Here is a 23213-nt window from a genome sequence, read left to right on the forward strand (position 1 = left end):
GCTTTTTGTTGATCCAAGCTGTTATCATCCAACCATATCTACTTCTTCTGGAGCTATTGAGTCTCCTGGCTGAGGAACGAAACTCTTCCAAGGAGTCTCCATCTTCCATCTGCTGCCTCTGCGCAAACCATCCATCACTGGAGCATCATCCCAGCTGAGGGAAGGGGTAAGAGCTGCTGCAAACGCTGAGGGTGCATGTGCAGACTAAACTACTATATGTTATACACAAAAATCTTTTTTTATACGCTGCTCAGAGCTAGCCTGGCTCTGTCCAGATAAAAGATTTGCCTCTACCAGCACCTCTTAAGCTCACTAATTCTAACAAAATATGCTTTTTTTTCAGTCAGATGAAAAAAGTGTAAAAACAATTAATTGTGGTATTAGAGTATGGCTGCACAATTAATCGAAATATTATCGAAATCACAATATGCAAGTGCTGTATTAAAATCACAAGAGCTGTAATGGTTTGATAAAGGTAAAATGTGTGACAAAACAGCATCATAATGAAGTACTGTAGTGCTGCAGAGGTGCCATGGTCTACAAATCTTATTCTTCAGATTTAAGAAAACATGTTTGTTTGGTACAGACCCCCAAAGATTTCACATATTACAGCAGCTGCTGTATGAGTTCCTGGAGTCGTGCTGTCACACCTGCAGCTGTACATGTAGTGGTATCAATCTGAATCTCAGCAAGAAAGCGAACAAGAGTAATACAAATGAAAGATTCTGCCATTTACCATTTAATTCAAATGAAAATGCTTAACTATTCCTTTAAGACTCTATATGTCAATCCACAGTAAAAACTTTAACTTTAAAAACATTAGCCTGCTTTTATGTAGGACTTTATTTTGGTAGCATAGAGATTACCTTGATGGCTAATCAATACATTTAAAGCAGCAGTTTAGGTGTCTTTTCCTCCAGGAGTGGGCAGTATTGATTCATTCAATTTATGAACACAAAAGACCAAAATAAGTTACAAGTTGTGTGCAAAAATGCTTATTGCCAAAAGAACGTTTATGTATTAAACCTCCTGGCTTTTTATCTCATCTTCAGAGTTATTTTTACTTTTCTTGTCTTTATTTCTAGAATACCTGCTGAAAATATACAGCAACAGTTGAAAACAACTTCAGTGCACTGTAAACTGAAACCTTCACACAGGAAGAGGACAAATCAGGACAAGTGCAGCTCAAACAACAACAACTTTTTGACCGCAGTGAGTACATTTCCTGATTTTCCCTCGACAAACAATCTGAGCTTGGAATGAAAAAAAGACAACACCGTCTAATCTGTTGGAATCAAAACAAGCCTTTAAAACCTCTTTGGTGTCTGCTGCACTAATCTCTGAACTGGTCAGTGAAAAGTGCACACAGTTCAGACCAGGATTTAAACCCTTTCGGGCTCTCTCAGCAGATTGGCAGGGAAGAAGAATCTCTGTGATGTTTTCTAATGCTTAAACACAATACATTGCAACAGGGAACGACATTAGGGTTACGTAATCTGTCCCTGAGGGAGTCATATGGATCGGGGATGCATATAGAAAATGGGATGTCATTTGGTTCTCTCTGCAGTGCCCCAACGCTGTGATGTAAGATTACTTCTTGTTATTACAGAGCCAACTCGGTTCTGTAATAGCAAGAGGCCCCGTGATGGTCTGAGTCAGCGACTTGATCATATGACCGGAGCAGAGGATTCTGGGAGCTGAGCTGTTTCCAGTTTTGTGGTAGCTTTTGACAGTATGCGCCGAAATGGAAAACAGATGTGGCCTCATAGAGAGAGGAAGAGGGAAAAAAAACAGGAATTTACCGTCAAACTGGGCCTCAGAATACTTTTCAGTGCACACAATGAAAAGTCGCAGTAGAAGAGAAAATCAATCATAACATTAAGATAATGGCTGCCGCAGCTAACATCGTGGATTATAGAAATGCATTCTCAACGTCAGCTTATATAGAGATATTAATAGATTTTCTAACACTGCAGTTAAAAATAGTGCCATCGACCGCTTGGTAACCACCTTAATATGGAATATTGGATTATAAATCTATCACCGCCTGTAGCCATTCCGCCTTTCATCAAGCCCCCTCCCACACACACACATACATTTACACAGAGGTCATGACCTGCTGCCTGTTCTTTGGTGCTGAGAGGGGGGTTGGGTGCTGCATTGTGGATCAATCGAGACACTATCGTCCACTGGTCTCATTATCTAAAGTGGCAAAAGAGGAATCCGGAGGAAGAGTCTTAAAGGAGCTTAAAATGCACTCTGCTGCCTAGCGAAAGCCAGCAAGCCAAAAAAAAAAAAAAAAAAAAAACCTGCATCCATCGATCAGATAGATAGCGAGCTGTCAGCAATGAGAGGCGGGGCCTGCAGACACCCGCCTGGGCTGCACTTAACACACCAGAGATCGTAACACAGCGGAGATCTTAGCACAGCAGCAGAGATTGCTCTTGACCTTGAGGGCTGCTGAAGCTGCTAAGTTAGATAGAAAGCTTTATATGAAATGCCCATTCGTTCATGTTGTTAGGGGCACTGGCTGCATTTCACTATCAGTAAAGTTTATTTTGTTTATTTTGTATGTTTTAAAAAAAAAAAATTAGACTAAAGGGTTAAAACCATGCCCCCAAGAGGCAGCAATGTTCATTACACCTCTAAAAGTGTGGGATCAAACAACATTCTTTCTTTCTGAAAGATTAAATATTAAAATGTTTTTGCTGTTAAATTAAAAGCATTGAGCATAGGATGCACCCTTTGCTCAGTTTAATACTCTAAGGGGTTTTTACCATGATGGTGTGACCAGAAGGCTGTGGCTAATGTTACTGGGATTATTGAGTCATTTTGCTGACTTCATGAATATTGTATCTCTTCTTGTACAACTGTTACACCATGTTTCACCATTTACTTTTGTCCTGGAATTGACACTTGTGGCCACACAGTGGCTGTTGCAAAATGACCCAGTATATTTTATGGAAGTCAGCCTATATGATCTAGCTTTTGGCTAAATTTGATATTTTAGTCCACGGTTGGGTGCCAGAGGAAAGCTCATGAAGTTCATAAAGTTTCTAAAATGAAAAGGTTTAGCTGAAAACGCTCAGTGACTGTTGTTTTGTCGATCTGCTCATTAGATTTTGAGCATTTTTGTGTAAAAGTGGATAATGTAGCCTGATGTTGGTGTGGCAGGACATGCCATAATTACATCGTCATAAAACAGGTGCAAATATCAAAGAATACCAGCAGTAAAGCTTTAAACTCTGCAATGGAAATGCAACACTCAAGTTTAAGAGCAGTCTGCAGTGCATTTAAAAGGTATATTACCTGAAATCAGTTTTACTATCATTAGTGCAAGAGTAACGTCTAAAGTTACGTAGTTATTGGACTGTGTTCTGTAGTTACTGGATTTAAATGAGAGTAGAGATGTGAGGTAGTTTGGGAGCTTTAACAGTAGAGCTTTGTAAAACGAATAACATAAGATGGCTATTTCTTCTTGACTGTAAAGGCCCGGACACACCAACCCGATTATCAGCCATCGGACAACGTCGGACAGTCGGGCGAGGTCGGTGACTCGAGTCGGTTCGGTGTGTCCCGTGCCGTCGTCAGTCGACGTCGGCGTTCATTTTGGCCGATTCGACATGTAGAATCAGCTAGTGGCCGTCGGCCTCAATGACCAATCTGATTGGTGGAGTGCTAGCTCTTGACTAGCGAATCAGTGAGTGCACGAGAAAACCAGAAGTGACAATGGTAAACATACTACGCCAACGCCAGTATCTTGTTATTATTAGCCATTGTATTTTCCGTTCAGCGAGTAATGACAATAACGATCCTTCTTGACAACTATCAACACTCTCTGATGAAAACAATGACTGACGACAGCGTGCTCTGTGTTTACTAGGTCTAGAGTGGTCCGTCATTTCCGGTTTTTGGGCGACAACACAGATTAGCGCCGCCCGCTGTTATGGGGACGTATTACGCCTCGGCACGCGCAGAACGTACACTCCAGTCGGCGTCGGTTTGGTGTGTTCGGAGGCACTTTTTTGACCGACTCAGGGAGACGGGAGCCGACTGATCAGTCCGACTGCTTTTCTGACGACCGTCGGGTTGGTGTGTCCTGGCCTTAAGGAAGTCCATCCAAGCCTTTGATACAAACAGTGATGGGTATGAAATTTGTCATTTGTGATAAAGCAAAATGCACTGTAATGCGCAGGGTTTAACAGCATGAAATGGATAGCAGGATATCTCCATAGTCAATAGCAGATATGAAGGTTGACTGAACAATAGCTGTACGGTTGGAGGAAGATACACATGATTCCCGCACAAGAAGCCCAATTTTAATTTTAGTTTTTAATTTTTGAGTCAGTTTTTCAATATGGATCATGAAAGACAGACAGCAGACTGGCCAAGACAAGCCAAATTCCGAGGTATCTGTATGACTCAGCCGGAGTGATCTGAGTGCCATTTAGAGATTCGACGGCAGGATAGTCACAGTCACCGGTGGAGGTGAATAATATATTTGGTCTTTTCTGCATTTAACACCAGTATGTGGTTAAGGAGTGATAGATTTGGCATAATAACCATTTTATTTTGTGTTTTACAATAAAATATGATGTTCAAAAGACAGATGTGTGTGTGAAAAATTGTGAATGAATGAATGAATGAAATGTTTAAATGGATTTCACTCTGGGTTGAATTCTGCCACAGTCACACTAAAATCTCATCGTATTGTTGATGAGCGCATTCACATAAAATCATCTACCTAAGGGCTTGTAGTTATTGAATTATGGGCAGTGCTGTAGTAGCAGCAGTAGCTCTGGCAAAATAATAATCAGCTCTGAAGCTCTAGTACCATCCTGTTGTTCATTCAGACCTCATTACATGTATGAGTAACCAGCTGCAACACAGCCATGTATCATTGGACATATGAGGTACACGGGACGTTCTTATATTTAGACAAATGACTACATATGCTAGACTGCTGTATGACTATAGGAGTCACACGCCATGTACATATATACACACAGTCATGACACTTTAGACTGTTGACTAACTGCATGAGGAAGTATGTATCCATCAAAAACCAGACAGAATGGCAGAGAAAATAAATATGATTAAGAGCTATTTTGGCTCTGGCATGGGACATTTATCTGAATGAGTTAATGCTCGTGATCAGGTCTAATATGTTGTGTTCATTTACTATTAATGTTAAAAACTTCTCTGCTCTTCTTCTGAAATATGCAACATGTTTGACTGTCAACCCTCAGTTACTGGTAATGTTTCTCAGCAATGCTTAGGAAAAAAATCCACAATTGGTATAAATGTGCAAGTGCCAGCTGAGGACACTTAATTATTTTCTGAGAATAGGATGAGACTATACAGAGCTTTTATTTGAGTGCTTGCGTAATTAGTGAACTCTCGTTCTCTGGTGGTCTTTTATACCTGAGGAAGGTCTTAGTGTGAGTATCTTTAGTTAGTTTGTATCAACAGTGCCTGTAATGGAAATTATATTGGTGTCTTCCTTTTTTGATGTACATCAGCCTTTCCACTCCAGCTGTCACAATGTATTAAGACATCCATGTGTCCATTCACTGTAGTTTTAGATGTAAACCATCACATTCCAATCATTTTTCTCTTGGTTTTCAGCAGGTTTTTATTTTGGTTTTCACTTGTTTGTTACATGTGAAAACATCTTTATTACATCCTAAAGGATAACATCTCTCTCATATATGGCCTCACAGTTATATTGTTATATTCATGCAATGAAATTACAAAGCTGTCTCCTAGAAATTTATGTCTATGCCCCTATAAGGTTTCTGTCAGGCTAACAATGAAAATGTCCATACTGAAGGTATCAGTACAACAAGGATGTGCATAAGGCCAGGCTGAGGTTGCCTTAGCAACAGCCCATTTGCAGTCTCATTTGAGCCTGCCTGGCTGGAGGGGGAAAAGTTTTATTTCTGTTGTCGTGGTTGCATAAATACAGGTAGCTGCTCAAGTTGGACCAAATTAAATCGCCATGTCGTCCAGTCTTAATACTTTTGAATTTATTTTTATTTGTATTTTTTCAAAATGATCCAATCTTAGTTAGCTAGCTAGCTGGATAACAGTTATGTTTTTTTTTTTTTCGGTTAGAGCAACAGTCCCTAAAAATGTCTGAGTGAACATTGTACTGCAGAAACATGCACATTCACTCACTCACATTCCTCCATGAGAACTAGTTTTTCTGTTTTTATTTAACTTTACTTAATGCCGTGGCCCTCCCTTTTGGAGCCCCTGCGGAGTTGGTTAGTGCAACCCATTTTGCTCCCCTGCAGTCTGCTATGGCAAGAGCTCTTGCAGTCAGCCCTGTTGAAGCTTACAGAGTGTAAAAGTTGATTTAGGCTGTTACAGAATTAACTGAACGAATGTGTAACGGTGCAAATGTAATAAGGGCGTTCCTGCAAAAGGGAGGCTTCTACTCAGTGAACCAACCCTGAATTTAAAAGAAAGGTGTATGGAAATGTTATTTTAGGAACTGAAAAGAACCATGCACCATGTTCAAAGGTACAGTGCTTGTACAGTTGGACTCTAGGTACGGCTGGAACAACAAAGCATTTGTACCCTTTTAGGTCCATTCCTGTACCTTGATTTCTTAGTGTGTAGCACTTCAATACAAAACATTTTGCCAAGGTTGAGCCATTCATTTGCATTATTATTAACTATTAGAAATATAGAATTCTTTTCAGAATGCATAAACCTGAAAGCAGACTATACTTAAAAGTTCCAACTTTAGGCCTTTTCCTCTTTCATTCCATGTTGATTCTTGTACATTATAGCCAAAAACTAAGCACATGTTCATATTTTGTAACGGTATGATAAATATTCCAATTCCAAGGTGCCATTTTTATAAAAGATCCAAGAGCTTTTTTCATTTTTTAGACAGTGCCTCAGAATGCAGCAGAGTGCTGCGTTCACTGACTGTGAAGTTTTCAGAGGTGCCTGTGAAATCCGACTCCTGACATCATCTGGTTTTGGGATCTTTGCTATACGAGTGAAAACAGATGTAATTCCCCTGCCAGGAAAAAAAAGAAACTCCTCCCCTGACCTGAAGCTCCCAGTGTACTTCCTCAAAATCCAACCGATATAAACTCACACACTGACCTACTTTGACAGTTGAGGAACACGGAGTCAGACCCAGAAAACTTCACCAAACTCTTTGACTGTCGGACTTAAGGTAAAGTTTCAAGTTTACTGATTTCCTGGTACAAAGGTTTACTTTCAGTTTTGTGAATTCCTTCACTTGAACGAGGTTTAGTTTTAGAGTTAGTAGAAGTCAGTCTAAAGAGACTAATAGTTTTGCACTAGAGTAACTTGTGTGTAACTGAGCTGAACTGCACTAAAACGATACATAATTCACTTCACTACTTCAGTTTGACTCTTTAGATTTCTTACCTTTGAATTTAGGCTCAGATAAAGTCATACATTTCTTGCCAGCTAAGAAAGTAATTAGTCTTAATAGGATTAGAGAATGATTTTGACCCAGTTGCACCTTAAAAAGTTTTGGAAGTCAGAGCAGCAGCTTTAACTGCGAGCTGAGCAGAGTTAATGCCGTGTACTCATGGAAAAAGACATGATCAAAACATTTAATTTGAAATATTGATGCTTTATGTACAACATGAATTAATTTCTAAAACATAAAGAAACTACCACGAAGGGGATTCTTACAGAGACATAGCACAGTGCACATATTTTACATATTAACTGTAAATGATTTGCATAGATCATGAAACCTTGCTATTTAAATCATGGCACTTCCCTCACATCACCCAGGGGCAAGGACATAGACATAATCAATGTGTGTAGGAAGCAGCAACTGTAAAGCAGTTCAGCCTCAAAGTTAAAGCAAACAGTTTTTTTTTTTGCTTTTAGTTTAAACTTAACAGGTCAATGGCCTTTACTGAAAACAATGGACTCAAATGCAGATTAGAAGCAGGATGTAGTAAAAGAAGAGAGAAACAGGGTGAACGTGATGAATGACAGATGGCAGGAAAGCGGAGAGAAGCAGAGGGGGGAGAAAAAGTTCAAGCTGCAGTGAATGTTTTAAGTCTGGTCTTGAAAATGCATTGAGAAAGTGTCGGAATCCTTGATGAGAGCAAACTTTTTCAAACAAAACAAAAAGTTTGAATCTTTGGGCTATCGGGTGGCTGGTACTTATATGATTGGTATGAAGCTGATATACATTTCATTTCTCACTTCAAATTGTATCCTGCTCGAGGCCAAAAAAAGCAGAAAGTCTACGAACATGAGCTCAGGAAATTCCTTTGGAAACAGCTCAAGCAGTTGTTTGTTTTATGCCACTGACCGCTGGACAGTATGCAGGTTAGATGTTGGAAGGTTTCCCTGGAAATATAAACTAACATGTTCCTTGTCCTCGATGGCACACGAGTGGAACTCAGTGATTGAAACCATCACGTGACAGAAAACCATACAAACTGATGCTTTATTTTATATGATTTTATTTGTTGAAGCTTGTTTGATTTTAACGTCACAGAAAAATAATTCCAGCCAATACTCAACTTGTAGTAAAAGCCTTATTGTATGTGTATTTGAGCCCTGATCTGGTGCATATAAAACATGAGGTTTTGCATGTTGTCTCTCAGGATGTTGCAGTTTGTTTGCGTGTTGCTGCTGGCAGCTTCAGCTCTGGGCCACCTTGATGAAGCATCTCTGGATGCCCAGTGGGAACAGTGGAAGATCACACACAGGAAAGAATACAATGGCCTGGTAAGTGTCTGCTATGTGTTCAAAGATGTACAGCAGTTTTTAGCACATAGTCCTCTACCATATGAAAGTGTTAAGTAGTAGATTTGAAGACATTATCTAGATTTAAAAACTGATTTTCCAAGGGTGACAGGAGAGGTACTAACTTCCACAGCCTTAGGACCAGACAACTAAGGCCCATTAGAGTTTATCTGAAAACAACAACATATGTGATGGCATTTTGTATGAGGAATTTATTTTACACAAGTTGAACTAGTGGATCAGGGTTAATACACACACCTAAGCTAATCAGTAATTGTTTAAAAATAAAATATAAATTTTGCATAATGTGTTGCAACTGATTCTGGGAATTTTTTCCGAATATGAAGTTTTGTTTGTTGTCTTTGTTGCCAAACACCCCTATTCCCGTATACTATCTGAAACCACCATGATTCCAATTCTTAAAACTTACTTTTCTGTAACAGCAATGCTGTCCGTTTTCTGGGGAGGATGATGAAATCAAAAAACATACTGATTTATAAGCTACATGCTTCAATCAATCTGTGTACTTTCATGGTGAAGCTTCATATTTTATTCACAGACCACAGTCCACATCTAAACCCATGATGGGATTTTTTTACAAACCAAATTGTTCTTTAAAGAAATTTACCATCAAAGTTTATAAATCCTGACATACTAATCTGACTTCGTATGCAAATTAGCCAGAACTGCTGAGTTGAAAAAGCTCTCTGTTTTGCAGAAGTTCAATAGGAAGCAGTAGAGTGACAGAGGGAAAAGTCAGAGTGGCATTAATGGTAATGGATGTCAAATGTTCATTATAGCTCGAGTTTTAGTTGTTTTATAGAATGAGTGCACCACAGTTGGGTTTACTGAGCAGTCTTCTTTTTCAATGCTGTCTTTCAAAGTCTTTCATCAGAACATTTATCTTGAAAGAGTGTCAGTGACTTTAACCCCTTATCTGTGTCTGTGTTTAGATGTGCATTTGTCTCTTCTTTATCTCTGTCTCCTTCTTTCTTTAGGCTGTTTATATTCCCTCTTCTCTCTCTTTGTACTTCAGTAAATTGCTCAACATGTGGACATCTTTCGGTTTGACTCACTGTCTGTCTACAGCTGACTTAATTTAACGGCCAGTCAGTTCAGTGTTAGTCTCCTCTCTCTCAGCTGGTCGGTTTCTGCTGTCGCCAGTCTGGTGGATATTTATTCGGGGGAATGCAGCTCTGTTGAGAGAACATTAAACAGAGCAGGTGTTTAGAAGTTTTGAGTAACTCGAGGTCAATATCAGATCTCAATTTGGCAAGCTTTATTGTGTTGTTTTGCTAACATCCAGTGTTGTATTTTAGTTGTTTGTGTGGGATCTTATTAAATTTGTTAAAATAGTGCATTATTCTTTTTTCAAAGAAAATGAGATGGATAATTTCTTTTTGACTGTAACATCAACAAGATAAAACCAGTAAAAAGACGGATGAGAGTTACCAGACCTTAATGATTTGTGAATATTGTTATGTTATGTTATATTGTTGTTGATGCTGCCAGTCCACCAAAAGGTTTGGATTGTTGAAGAGCAGATACTTTTATTGATGGTGTTTAAGTTGATAATGTTATATCATCAGCATATAGACACATTTTTGTGATTATTAGTACGAGCAGGAAGATCTAAAATGTTTGTGTTTTAAGTTTTCACCAAAGCAACTTTTCCATCCAAGTCACTTTAGATTTTTTCAGTATTTAACCAAGACCATAATCTTTCTCTAATCTCAACCAAGTTCTGTGCATGTCTAAACATAACCAAAAAAAAATATTAAAAATATTATATAGTATGTAAACACAAGTGAGTATAAAGGTACTGTAATAGCTAACATTATAGGTCGGATATATATACCATGTTACACATATACACTGTCAATTGTCCTACAGATCCTCATACCTAAACTACTATTGGTTAATTAATGACTCACAAAATGACCTATATGAGTGTTGGAGAGCACTAGTGATGGCCAGTACCTACTGGACCTTCGTCGTTACACTGTGAAATGGTAGGTGTTTGGTTAGGTGGCACCAAAAGTCAACGTTATGTATGTGACATAAGTTGAGTACGTTAACATAAGTTCAAGTCAATGTTGACTTTTGGTTTCACATGGGGCATCCACAGCGGTCTCCTGGGGGAAAGTCTAGGTGTGTTTGACACCAACCATCCACCATAACTTCCACCCAGTAAAACGTAAATCTGGGTTGTATGGGTTGCTTCCACAAACGACCTACACAGCTGTACCTTACATCATCTATCTAACTGTAAATCTTTAACACATATGTTAAAACATATCATCATGTTTTTTCTTTTACCAGACATACAATAGGCTCTGTACTGTAAATACTGCTGGAAACAATTTAGACTGGAAAATCCAGAAATGTCGGCACTGGTTGCTCCACTTCCATGTTTTGGCCCGGAGAAACTAGACAGATGGAGTTATAGAACAGAGAATCAAAAGTAAAGCAGGACATGCACAATGAGAATTTACAGTGGATTAATCTTTCTCATCCTTAGCCAGTAATTCAGAAAAGTTAATTTCTAAAAGGCTGTAGACCTACTTTTAACAACTTATTTGTTAACTTTGATTCAGGAGGTCCTATTAGGGCTTAACCTGTATACACATGGACAAAATGTTTCACCCTTGCTCGATGCTTTAGCTTTTGATTGAGGTTGACTTAACCCATTGGTTTTGATACTGAACTGTAGCAGGTGTCAAAGTTTTCCAACAGTGGAAACTCCTTTAACCTTTCACTCTGTACTTTACCCTCATTTTTCAGTTTCTCTGTCGCTAAAATAAATTCCTATTTTGCTCAGGTTTCTGGCTGTGAAGAAGGAAGGAAATGTAGTTTAGTTGGTGTTAAACCACAAATGTACTTCTTGAGCGCTCAGTGAGCATATGTTATCCCTCCACTCTTCACCTCTGGCTAGAGGTCACCGCTTCCACAGCTGTGGAGTGTGTTTGTTTGTGTCTCTGTGTGTATACTGTAGATGTATGTGTGCAGTTTATCTACAGTGCTGCATGTGCCTGGGTTAATAAATAGTATGTGAGCCTGTGCGTTTTATGTTGCTTTTATCTGTGTCTGTACATGCATGTATTTATTTAAATGTGTTCACATTATCATTAGTTGTGTGTTATATATACATCCATGTGTAGTCAGCAGAAAAGAGTGCAGCCCTCTCTCTTTCTCATGGTGATTTAATCAGTATTCCTCCAACAGTTCCTCTAATTCAACCTTCCTCGAACTGACATCAATGTAATAGAATCAAAGTCTCCTTGCATCATTTGCATTTTCCATTACTGGAATGGATATCAAGATAGAATGATTATAGTTATGCTAATGGTTGTTAAGACCACGAATACTAAGTAGAGCATGGATGTTTTGTATGTAACCAACCAAACACTTGGCTGTATCTTATTCCCATATTGTGACGGACATCAACAGCGTGCTTATGAATGAAAGTCAGTCTCTTTCTTAGCACATAATACACATACTGTATATATAGTGCTGATGAGATGCAAATATTCTAAAAATAAAGGTTAAAGCAATATTTTAGCACAAATTACAGCTTCATTGGACAGTTGCTGTATTAGCTGTAGTAAGGAACATTGCTTGGTGAACGTGCACTGGTTTAATTGGGCTAATTAATGAAATGGGGCTGAACACAGACAAGCTTCCTTTCCTTTCTAATTAAAACGTAAATTTGCCCTATTTGCCCAGATTCATTTCTTTGAGCTATCAGGTGTTAATGCAGAAAGGAAGGAAGGGAGGCAAAAGTTAAGAGTGAAATATAGGTGACAGCAGAATCTGTGTATCTTATGACCTCCTTATGAAGCCCATCAGCGTCTGGTGAAAATAATTGGCTTGTTCCTCCAAAGATCACATTTCTAGACTGTAAGAGACTTAATATTTTGACTCAAATTGACACATGCACTTGTTTGTCTCAGGATGAAGAAGGGATTCGCAGGGCCGTCTGGGACAAGAACATGCGTATGATTGAGGCCCACAACCAGGAGGAAGCACTGGGCATGCACTCCTTCACGCTGGGGATGAACCACCTGGGTGACATGGTGAGTCTGAAGCGGTCCTGCGTGCTCAAAGCCACATTCCTACTGTCATATCTCATCCTATGTAATGCCAGACTCCATAATATCAGCCCAAAAATGCAATCATTCTTCTGCTTATATTAACATTGTGTACAACGTGGCCTGTGATGTTTCAGATTTCGTTGTTTCTGCTCTCAGAAGGTTGTGATTGGTTGATGGATAGTCTGACGTGTTTCTCACCATCATAATCATGCCACTATCATGCCATAAACTGGCACAGTGACAATCTTAAAAGACATAAACATCATGTAGTACGATTTCATACACACTGGCACACACCGACTTAATCGCCAAATACCAATCAAGTCACTAATTTATCGTTTTTGGCTCTGCCCAGCTGCTGTGGTGCCAACACCAGACAGTTGTCTCAGATTAATGAAGTAAAAAAAAAAGAGATTCAGTTTAATACCATGTATGACAAGATAAGATGTTCCTTTATTGATCCCCGCAGGAGAAATTAAAGTCAATTCAACTTCATTGCATCAAATCCTCACTTTTGAGAAGCTGGAAGCAGCAAATGTTTTGCATCTTTGCATAAAGAATGACAAAAAACTAGTCGCCAATTAATTTTCTGTCAGTCAACTAACTGTTGCAGCTCTAGAAACCACTTTCATCTACAGTCTGAACAGTCTTGCTGTGCAGTCAGAGCACAAACTGAGATACAACTGCCATTGGCAGCTGTAGCAAGTGATAATTGATCTGTCTACTAAGGGCATTCATTTGTGAAAATTCAGTTTCATTTTCCCACCAGTGTCTCACATTATGTACAAGAAACTCAGAAATTCAGGGAAGTGTGAAGTAAAACCCGTTGAAAACCACCTCCTTAGCGTCAGAGAGTCATATATATTGCTCCTGTCATCTACTTTTTGCTTCGCTCACGAATGCTGCAGCTCATTGAGATGAAACAAAATGGGGGTTTGGTGTCCTTAAATCAACTGTACTCAATGACATGTATGTCAGAGTGGGTCAAGACTTATGTTTGTTTTTCCATCAGGATGCCGGCTGTAACAAGCTTTGTATCAAAAATGGGTGGAAAGCAAAGTGCATAAAATATGGCATGCCAGTGCTTGTGCTCATCTATTAGTGACAGGAACATGTATACGCATCCGAATTCTGGATAAATAGCCAATTTTGTGTTTATGTAGGAACAGGTGGCCTGAAAATGAAGGATGTGTTTCCATTTTCATTTTGACTAGAAGCACTTAAGTGCAATGAAAAAAATTAACAGATGGTCTGTATTCCTTCCGTTAATGATCTTCCTGCTTACAGACTTAGCTGTAATGAAAGCACTGGGGAATTCTGATAATAATAAATGGCACTATTTATCTAAAATAATGCTATAACCAGCAGTTTCATTGTGACAGCCAGCAAACAGCACAGGAGTCCCTAATTTAAATTAAATTTCTTCATGCTCCTCATCTACTTCTCCTTTTATGGCATTGTTTTGTAAATTGAGCAGCTTTTTTATGTGCGTGTTTATGCCCCTTCTGGTGTCACTTTTTGACATTTGTACAGTGCAAAAAAATGACATTTCAATTTGGAGTAAACTGCGTTAAACCGATCTCTTCATGAAATACTATTCATCCTCCGTCACCCTGCTGAATAAAATCCTCCCTTTGCCATATCTTCTTTTGCTTGTTCTTGTCTTAAGTCTAAAAATAAATCCTCTGTGCTTCTCTTCTCCTGCTCCTGTCCCTCTACAGTCCTATCTCTCGAGATTATTCCAGCAACTGAGGAAAGTTTCAGACAATCTATTGTCAGAGTGGCACAACCTGTAACCCCTTACTTCTGCCCTCTTTGTTTCTTGTTTTTGACCAAGAAACTCAGCCTGCCATTGAGCATCATAAACAGCCCTAGAACCTGAAACTGAAATGTTAACCGAGTCTCTGTTCACGCAGACATCAGAGGAAGTGTCCGAGAAGATGACTGGCCTACAGCTCCCGATTAACCACCAGCGCAGATTCAACATGGCCCTGAACGACAGCGTGACCAGGCTTCCAAAATATCTTGACTACCGCAAGAAGGGCATGGTGACTCCAGTGAAGAACCAGGTCAGAGATTATCTAGTCTCACCCCTAGTGTATTTAGTACAAACTGCATAACAATGTACGCTGATTCATCTTATTATATGTGCAGTCAATGAGAGTCAGACCAATCACTTGGTCCTCGTCCATGAAGCCTCTCTTGTAAAACCAAAACATAACATCACGTCCGATAGAGGATAAATCTCATCTCTGTGTTGCTATAAGGCCTTTTTCACAGCAGGTATTTTGACTTATCAGGAAAAGCACTGATGTTACAGTGTTTCCCTTCTGTTAAAGTGGCCCACTAAGCCGTGACATTGAACCAGTATGAACAAGACCTTGGAACTGAAGCAGCTAAACAGAATTCAGACATCATTCATTTCTCTACTTACACCTGGGCTTTTCCTACTGTGACAAGTCAAAATGTCTTCCATAAGAAAGGCTTGTGCAAGTTTGTTTTTGACGGAGGAGTGGGCTTGTTGTTGCCTCAGAGGGCAGAAATGAGTCCATTGGTGTGCCTGAATGAGGTGAAGAAAATTTTCCCCACTCAAAACTGTACTTGGACAAGATACAGTGAGATAGGAAGAAGTGAGATTAATGCTTTATTTATTTATTTATTTATTATGTTTCGGTTTTACAAAAGACAACAAGGATGAAGACAAACTCGTTGGTTTTGGTGAATGCACGGCTGGTTAACTCGCCTCCAATGAGCTTTTTACTGGTATGGTCTCAGTTAATGGGAGAAATGGGTGAGCATGAGCCACAATAGTCGAAGAAGGAGCAGGTAAACAGTGACAGTGCAAATTGTCTATCAGTATAAAAGATATGTCAAAAACAGTTTGACAGTACACAGCAGAGACATGAGATGTATGAGGCAACACTTATTTACAGTTGGGGAGGTGGAAGAACCGGTTTGTATTTTTGAGCTGTCATTTCCTGTCTGTAGTGTTCAGTGTAACCAGAATATGAGAAAGTAGTTAAAATGCAAAAACATGAAGATCTGGAAATATTCAATTAGAAATGTGTGTGTATATTATTACCTGAACACGATTGAAATGATCAGCAGATCAGTGTGGGAAAATATGAAAAGAAGTATTTACAATTATGGAAAAATTATGAATATGTTTATTTATTTATTTTCAGCCTTTTGGGTCTCATATAATCCTTACATACTAGTTATTAACAATAGTAATTGGAACACGTCCTGAAGATACAAAACATCCCCCAACATGTGCCAGCAGTGGCCTTCTCCAAAGAGCAGCAGCACCTAGAATAGGCTGAATGTCGTTCATTATGTGGTAAATATTTTCTCTTTCTGCCACAGATAAAAAATGCTTTCAGAAAAATAGCTGAAAACAGCCTCCATTTCTACTCCTTTTCAACCTTCCTTCGTGCTCCAATAAAGTAAAGGAAGCGAACAATCCCAGTAGAGTACGATCACGTAAGCAGCCAGAGGAAACAACCAGTTCTTACCGCTAATTGACTTTGAAAACAAAAGAATGGGTTTGATTATTAAATGTAATTAGTCATTATGAGTGGATGGGACAGCCGGGCCTTATTTATGTAAACAAGGGTTGAGCAGAACAGGAAGTTGAAATATGGCTTACATCTGTGCTTTGTGCCAGCAGGCAGATTAGCAGCAGAATGATTCCATGTTATCTAATATCAGAGCTGATACTGAAGACCTGGAGGCTCAGACGTGTTCATACGTAGACTACAATGCAATTTTTCATTTGTTGTTTAGTTACACTAAATATAGAATATTTTATTGACACTGAAGTTTGTTTTTTTGTGTTTCTGGCAAACAAAAACAGGTTCTCTTTTCTTTTTCAAAAAACACAATTCTTTTCTACATTCACAGTCGAGAAATTCATTGTTTCGTTTACTTTGGCCTGATTAGTTCTAGTTTTAGAAGTAGTCAGGACATATTTAAGCTCAGTATTTATTTTTATTATAATCATGTACTTTAAAATGTTTTGTTTTAGTATTTCAGTGTAAAAGATTAAACCATTTACTGTATGTAATAATATAATAGTCATAATCATTTCTGTTCTTAATGTTTTGGGGTGAATATAAAAATATTTTCCCATTTATTTTCTTATAATAGTTCTTGTAGCAGATACTAAAACAATTTTTGGAAGATTTATTGATTCCATACGTAGTCAAATCTGCCTAACATTCATTATCTTTTTGCTCTGAACACATGAAAACTGCAAACATTTGAATTTCAGATGGTTATAGAAGTAGACAGAAAACAATTTAAACATGATTTTTATTTCCATTTCCAGTAATAATACCAATAGTCCCTGTTAATGCAGCCAGTTTATGTGGAGGACGGTGCTGCCTGGTGGCTGAAAATCAAACTGCAGCTTTAAACAGGATTTATCGAGCTGCTCCCTGGCTTCCTGTTGTTCATGAATTATTCAGCAGACTGACTGCACTCTCTGCATACTAACAACCCTGCTCCTTCCTTTCCAGCTCCTTTTATGATGACTGAATAGCATTTTGATGTTGTTTGTTTGAGGCAAATTTCTGTTATACCAGAGCTCAAAGCCACACTGGGAACATCCTCCAGTGCACTGCTGTGACTTCACATTTACAGAGTTTTTAATTGGAGCAACTCACAGCAGAATGTCAGAGTGTTTTCCTTCAGGAGGAGCAGAGCAGAGGTGTTCAAAGCCGTGTAAGAGTTTATAGTCAGACAATGACTCTAATGGAGCTTTACTATAACAGCAGCTCTGTTCTCAAGCACAGACCAGGGATCGAGGTCTTTAAAGAAAACACATTAACATTTAACATTTGAAAGTCAAATAGCTGCTTTAAACAAGGGTGGAAATAATGGTTTGGGCCACACTGTTAATATGTGGAATGTATCAGTCCAACCATTTCTCTCAGTGTGTGTGCTCCTTCTCCTCCCAGCATGCACCACTCAGACTGCCTGTATTAAAAACAGCGACATTGTTTGATTTGACAAACTGAACTGTCTTTTGAATCAAAGTTGTTAAAGTCTGCCCTCCAGTGGACAGGAAGGAGAAGACACAACTAAAGGGCTTTTTTGTTTTTATGTCTCCAATTATCTGATTCCTCTTCTGCTGATGAGGTATTAATTGAGATGTTGTTTTCATTATCTGCCAGGGATTTTCTTGATGAATCAATCGTCTATGAAAATGTCAAAAAAATACACAAAGGCGCCCAAGGTGTTGTCTTCAGATGCCTGTTTTGACTTACCAACAATTAAAAGCCCAAAGATACTCTGTTTACTATCACGTGAGACAAAGAAAAGCACCTTATCATCAAATTTAAGTAGCCACATTGGGGAATGTTGGGGAAAATGACTGAGTTAAACAATACATTTGATAATCAAAATAGTTTCTTATTAATTTTCTGTTATTAAATTAATTAATTAAATTGAATTGATTAATTCTTGCAGCTCTACTCCAAACCCACTGTGTCCTTTTGGCTGACTTGATTTTCTTTTTGGTCATACCTCCATTCTCCTATCATTTAGATAAATGCACAACTGGATGGAAATATACATACTCCTATGTATGAGGGTATCCTCTAACCAACCAACTCAGAACTCCATCGTTTTTTATGCATTTCTGTTTATTATTTCTCTCTTACTCTTGCGTGTTATATGGTCAAACTGAAACAACTCACTCTCCCGTCTTTCGTTCACTGACAGGGTTCCTGTGGCTCTTGTTGGGCCTTCAGCTCTGCCGGGGCCCTCGAGGGTCTGTTGGCCAAGACGACGGGTAAGCTGCTGGACCTCAGTCCCCAGAACCTGGTGGACTGCGTCAAAGAGAACGACGGCTGTGGAGGAGGATACATGACCAACGCCTTCAAGTACGTGGCAGAAAACGGAGGCATCGACTCCGAAGAGGCCTACCCATACGTCGGAGAGGTAAGAAAGCCTCAATGTGAAATTAACTAAGAAATATAATAATAATCCTGGACTTTTTCTTCACTGGGTAAAAATTCTTTATCTTATAAACTCTCATGTGTCCTGAGACTTAAGTAAAGACTGTGACTTTCCTGTCATGTGATCTCTTGCTGTTTGTGGTGCGACATCCTGTTCTGTGGCCACAGACTAGAAGCAGTCTCATGCCCAGCCAGGGGTTTACAAAGTCTGACACTGTGGGCCTCCCCTTAGAAGAAATTCAGACAGTTGCACCCCAAAATACCCCTGTCTATGCTAATATTGCTATATTGATAATGCAAAATGAAAAAAAAGCTGTTCTGTTATGAGACTTATTCATGTACATGCTGCAGTGAGTTGTTGACTCACTGCAGCATGTGCTCCATGTACTAAGGCTGAGTCCTAAGTCCAGCCTGGGTTCAATTCCAACCTGCCACCACTTTCTGCATTTCGTCCCTCCTCTATAAGCCCCTACTTCCCTGGCACTATCGAATAAAGGCAACAAAAGCCCAAAATACTCTTTAAAAGTAAAAATAATAAGCCACAGAAAAGTGCTACTATTTAAATGACACATAGGAGAAATAACTGTACACATCCCTAGCTGCTGGCTCCGGCTTCATATTGAAAGTACAAGCACGAGGGTGGTATTGATAATGGTACTAAATACTCAGCAGTTTCACAAAAAATATATCAGAATGACAACAGCTTCCAGAAATCGGCTGTTTCCCACAACAGAACTGTAAACACAGACTGAAACCAAAGTGGTCAGGGGTTCCTCACTTGGCTGTCAGGGTGTCACACTTGGTACAGTCACGTGTTTCAATGCACAAAAAAAAAAGAATTCCCTTTATTCAGCTAATATGTAACAATGACTTAGCAGCAATGACCAGGTAGAAACTCTCCCATTGTGTTACAAAGCAAACTGTTTCCTCTTTAGTGATCTATTGTTGCTAGAAGGAAGTACAACTGGTTATTAATGATTAAAGAATGCAGTCATCCCATTGTTTGCATAATGGGAATGTACAGCGGCTGTGATAAGACATGTCACATGAACTGTAGAGTGCCAGCAAAGTCACAAGGCTGCGTGCACAGAGCTGAAACTTCCATTATCGATTTAACCAACTTTCTTTTGGTTCATTTCAAAATTCACATCACAATTTCCCAGACCCTAATGTGACGTCATCAAATGTCTTGCAGCTAATTTTCACATTTAAGAACCTGGAACCATAAAATGTTTGCCATTCTTGTTTGAAAAATGACATTAAAAAACAAACAAACTGCTTTTTTCAGCTCAAACAAACAAATATTTTAAGCATTTTTTCTCCTCCGTTGTCTCGTGTGCAGGACCAGCCATGCCGCTACAATTCATCAGGCATGGCAGCAGAGTGCAAAAACTACATGGAGGTCCCAGTGGGTGATGAGCACAAGCTGGCTATTGCACTGTATAAACAGGGTCCTGTATCTGTGGGCATCGACGCCACGCTGAGCAGCTTCCAATTCTACAGCAAAGGTCAGTGAACAACACAGACGTAACACTAAATGTACTTATTTATCCTTAATCAGCCCTTTAACAGTCTATGTGATTAAATCACTCAATTCTAATGACCTTTCTGCTACAAATCATTATGTGGGGGCTTGAAACTTGAAAAATGTATTCAGCTTAACTTTTCCTGTCAAAGTAGTGTTATTTTCGCATTGTAATGCAGTTTATAGGCTCTGACATTTAATATTTGCCTGTTGAGTGCCTGTTGAACTACATCAAACACCAAAATTCATGCTATGATTCATGATATCCTTAAACTACTTGTTTGTCTCCTTGATCTGATTTTCAGACAAAATAGTTCACAAATGCAAAGTTTTATTGAGGTCAACTTATAAATATAATATATATATATATATATAATAAAATTGTATTAATTTAATTTAATAAAATAAATGTTGCTGATGCTGATTCCAGAATTTTTAGACTGAATATTTTTAAAACTATAATTCTTAAGATTTCAGTGTGCATACTGTTGCCTGTGGCTTTCTATCTAACACGTCACTGTGGTTGCTTCATCTTGTTTCAGCACCCTTTGACACATTTCAAACCAACCCACTGACAACAAAAAAGGCCAAAATGATTGTTGTCTTGTTTGGTAGATGCATTTTTGATGAACAATCACAGTTAGCGCTAACCACTGTGACACTTACAAAGTGTAGCAGCGACAGCTGGATATTACATTAGGACCAACTTAATACAGTTCTGACACTATGTAAAGACAGCAAACAGTACACAGTGAGCCTGATATCAATGAGGTAAAATTGTGCTAGAATACATGCATGCATTGTTTCCCTGTGAATACAGAGATAATTCCTAAATGTACAGTAAATACACAGAAAAGTATAGTCTATACAATGTAATTAACTTTAAATGTTTTGGGCATTCAGGTTGGCTGTAAAACAGAATTTAGACTTTCATGTTGAGAAATAAAACTTATCGAAAATATATCTGAACAGTTACCTGAATAAATAAAACAACAAATCCATGCCCCACCCTGAACACACCACCAATCAATATGAATCTGATAATAACTTTAACAGTGAAAAAAATGCTTGCTGTTAGCTACATCATGTGCTTCACTGATGCCCTTCCAGCTCAGAATCTCTCTTCCTCCTCACTCACTCTTCCTCTCTGTCATGTGCCCAGGTGTTTACTACGACAGCAACTGTAACAAAGACGACATCAATCACGCCGTGCTGGCAGTGGGCTTTGGAGTGAGCGCCAAGGGGAAGAAGTACTGGATCGTCAAGAACAGGTGGGTCACATCACCTGTCTGAACGGCATCAGGTGGCTCATAGGGGCACCAAAATGAAACTGTTTGATGGTCTAGCGTTGATTTGATATCTTCTGTCGGCCATGTTGGTGACAAACTGATGAGCTGAAATGCTGTTTGACTCCTGGCGATGCTCAACGACTCTAATGCCTCTTTCTTTCCACCTCTGTCGTCATCTCTCTGACAGCTGGGGCGAGGGCTGGGGCAAAGAAGGCTACATCCTGATGGCACGTAACCGTGGCAACCTCTGCGGCATCGCCAACCTCGCCAGCTACCCCGTCATGTGAAGACACGAGTGCTGAGCTCAGAGGAAGACGAGGGATGGCGAAGGGGCTTTGCTTAGACTACTACACACGGAAATACACTTGGAAATGAGTTAATTCCAACACGTCAGAAACCACTACAAAAAATAACAGAATATTTTACTTTCTTTAAGCAGCAACAGCAAACATGTTTTTCAGTAACCATACCATAAAAATAAATTCAAATAGGACTAATTAGCTTTTGGAGTGAACCTCTTCCAGTGACAAAACAGGCTAAATATTGCAGTCTGATGGATCTCCTTAAAAATGTCTGACGAGGATGTTTGGGTATCTTATATTTTATATGAAGCACTTTGAACCCTTTGAAATCTTTTTTAGTTTTATCTCCAAACCAGCAGACCTCCACTGTGGTCTGCTCCATAAAGAAACACATGCAGTTTTCGTACCTCCAGGGCACAGTGCAAGTAACGCTAACCCAAAGCTCAAGTTGGTTAAACCCACCAGGGCCAGCCAACATTTCACAGTATTTTACAGGTAGTTGGTGATAGTTTTAGTCCCTAGCTTTAATTTTTTTAATACAATTTATGTGAAAATTTAGTGTGATGGGAAACATTGCTGGGCAATGTTGTTGATGCAGAGTCAGTTTCTTTAAAATCGTAAATCAATGTTTCTCTTGATCATGTCTACTTTTGTTGTTGTTGTTCTGTTCAGCACTTTTCTGGTGATCAAACTGTAAACTGATGTTTTCTATGTAATTGAATAAAGATTTCATTTTGAAGTTAAATGCATGATTTGGATTCTTCATACTAATCCAAAGAAACAGCGGAAAAGAGCCACTGCTATAAAGTTTAACGACGAGTGGGCACACGACATTTTGTTATGAAGTCATCTTTAGAAATACTGTGGCGAGTCTGATAAACAGAAACTTTATACTTTAATGGTTTGATGTTACTATCAGTCCAATTCAGAGCTTTGATATCCCTCGAGGGAAAATGTGACTGACAGTAGAGGGCAAAAACACAACATACACACAACTGCTTGTAGCTACTGGCGCAGCAGATATGTATAAAAAGACGAGACAGTGGATTCGGTTCCATAAAAGGGCCTTCGTTCAGACTCAGTTACTATGGCTCATGGCTATAACTTATGTGTCCTCTGTTCTGTGACAACAGGATTCACTGGCTTTAGCAGTAGTACTCCTTTGGCAGTAGTAGAGGCAATGATCTGATGGCGAGGTGATGAACTAATGGCTTGTCAGGCTGAGATAGGAACTGGTTGATGGTGAGCAGGTAAACACACAGACCAGCAGGGGA

At 39.1% G+C, this 23213-nt stretch overlaps 1 protein-coding gene across 2 annotated transcripts; it reads left to right on the plus strand.

Moving 5' to 3' along the window:
• Positions 1-1190: 1190 nt before the first annotated feature.
• On the plus strand, positions 1191-22684 carry ctsk (cathepsin K). 2 transcript variants are annotated; one of them, XM_051406871.1, is made up of 8 exons: positions 1191-1212; positions 8625-8748; positions 12720-12842; positions 14777-14929; positions 18588-18806; positions 20166-20331; positions 21511-21619; positions 21825-22684. In XM_051406871.1, exons 2-8 carry the CDS (start codon positions 8626-8628, stop codon positions 21922-21924), a joined length of 993 nt encoding a protein of 330 aa, XP_051262831.1. In that variant the 5' UTR covers positions 1191-1212; position 8625; the 3' UTR covers positions 21925-22684. The 2 variants fall into 2 exon arrangements, with proteins under 2 accessions (XP_051262831.1, XP_051262829.1); XM_051406869.1 differs by lacking the exon at positions 1191-1212 and adding an exon at positions 7031-7198.
• Positions 22685-23213: the final 529 nt, after the last annotated feature.

The sequence above is a fragment of the Dicentrarchus labrax genome, unplaced genomic scaffold (assembly GCF_905237075.1).
Source record: "Dicentrarchus labrax unplaced genomic scaffold, dlabrax2021, whole genome shotgun sequence".
NCBI classification, from domain to species: domain Eukaryota; kingdom Metazoa; phylum Chordata; class Actinopteri; family Moronidae; genus Dicentrarchus; species Dicentrarchus labrax.

Excerpts from the sequence above, each read along its gene's own strand:
- ctsk (XM_051406871.1), top strand. The coding sequence starts at position 8,626 with ATGTTGCAGTTTGTTTGCGTGTTGCTGCTGGCAGCTTCAGCTCTGGGC. Across the intron at positions 12,843-14,776 it reads TGAACCACCTGGGTGACATG|ACATCAGAGGAAGTGTCCGA; the intron begins GTGAGTCTGAAG and ends CTGTTCACGCAG. Across the intron at positions 18,807-20,165 it reads CCTACCCATACGTCGGAGAG|GACCAGCCATGCCGCTACAA; the intron begins GTAAGAAAGCCT and ends TCTCGTGTGCAG.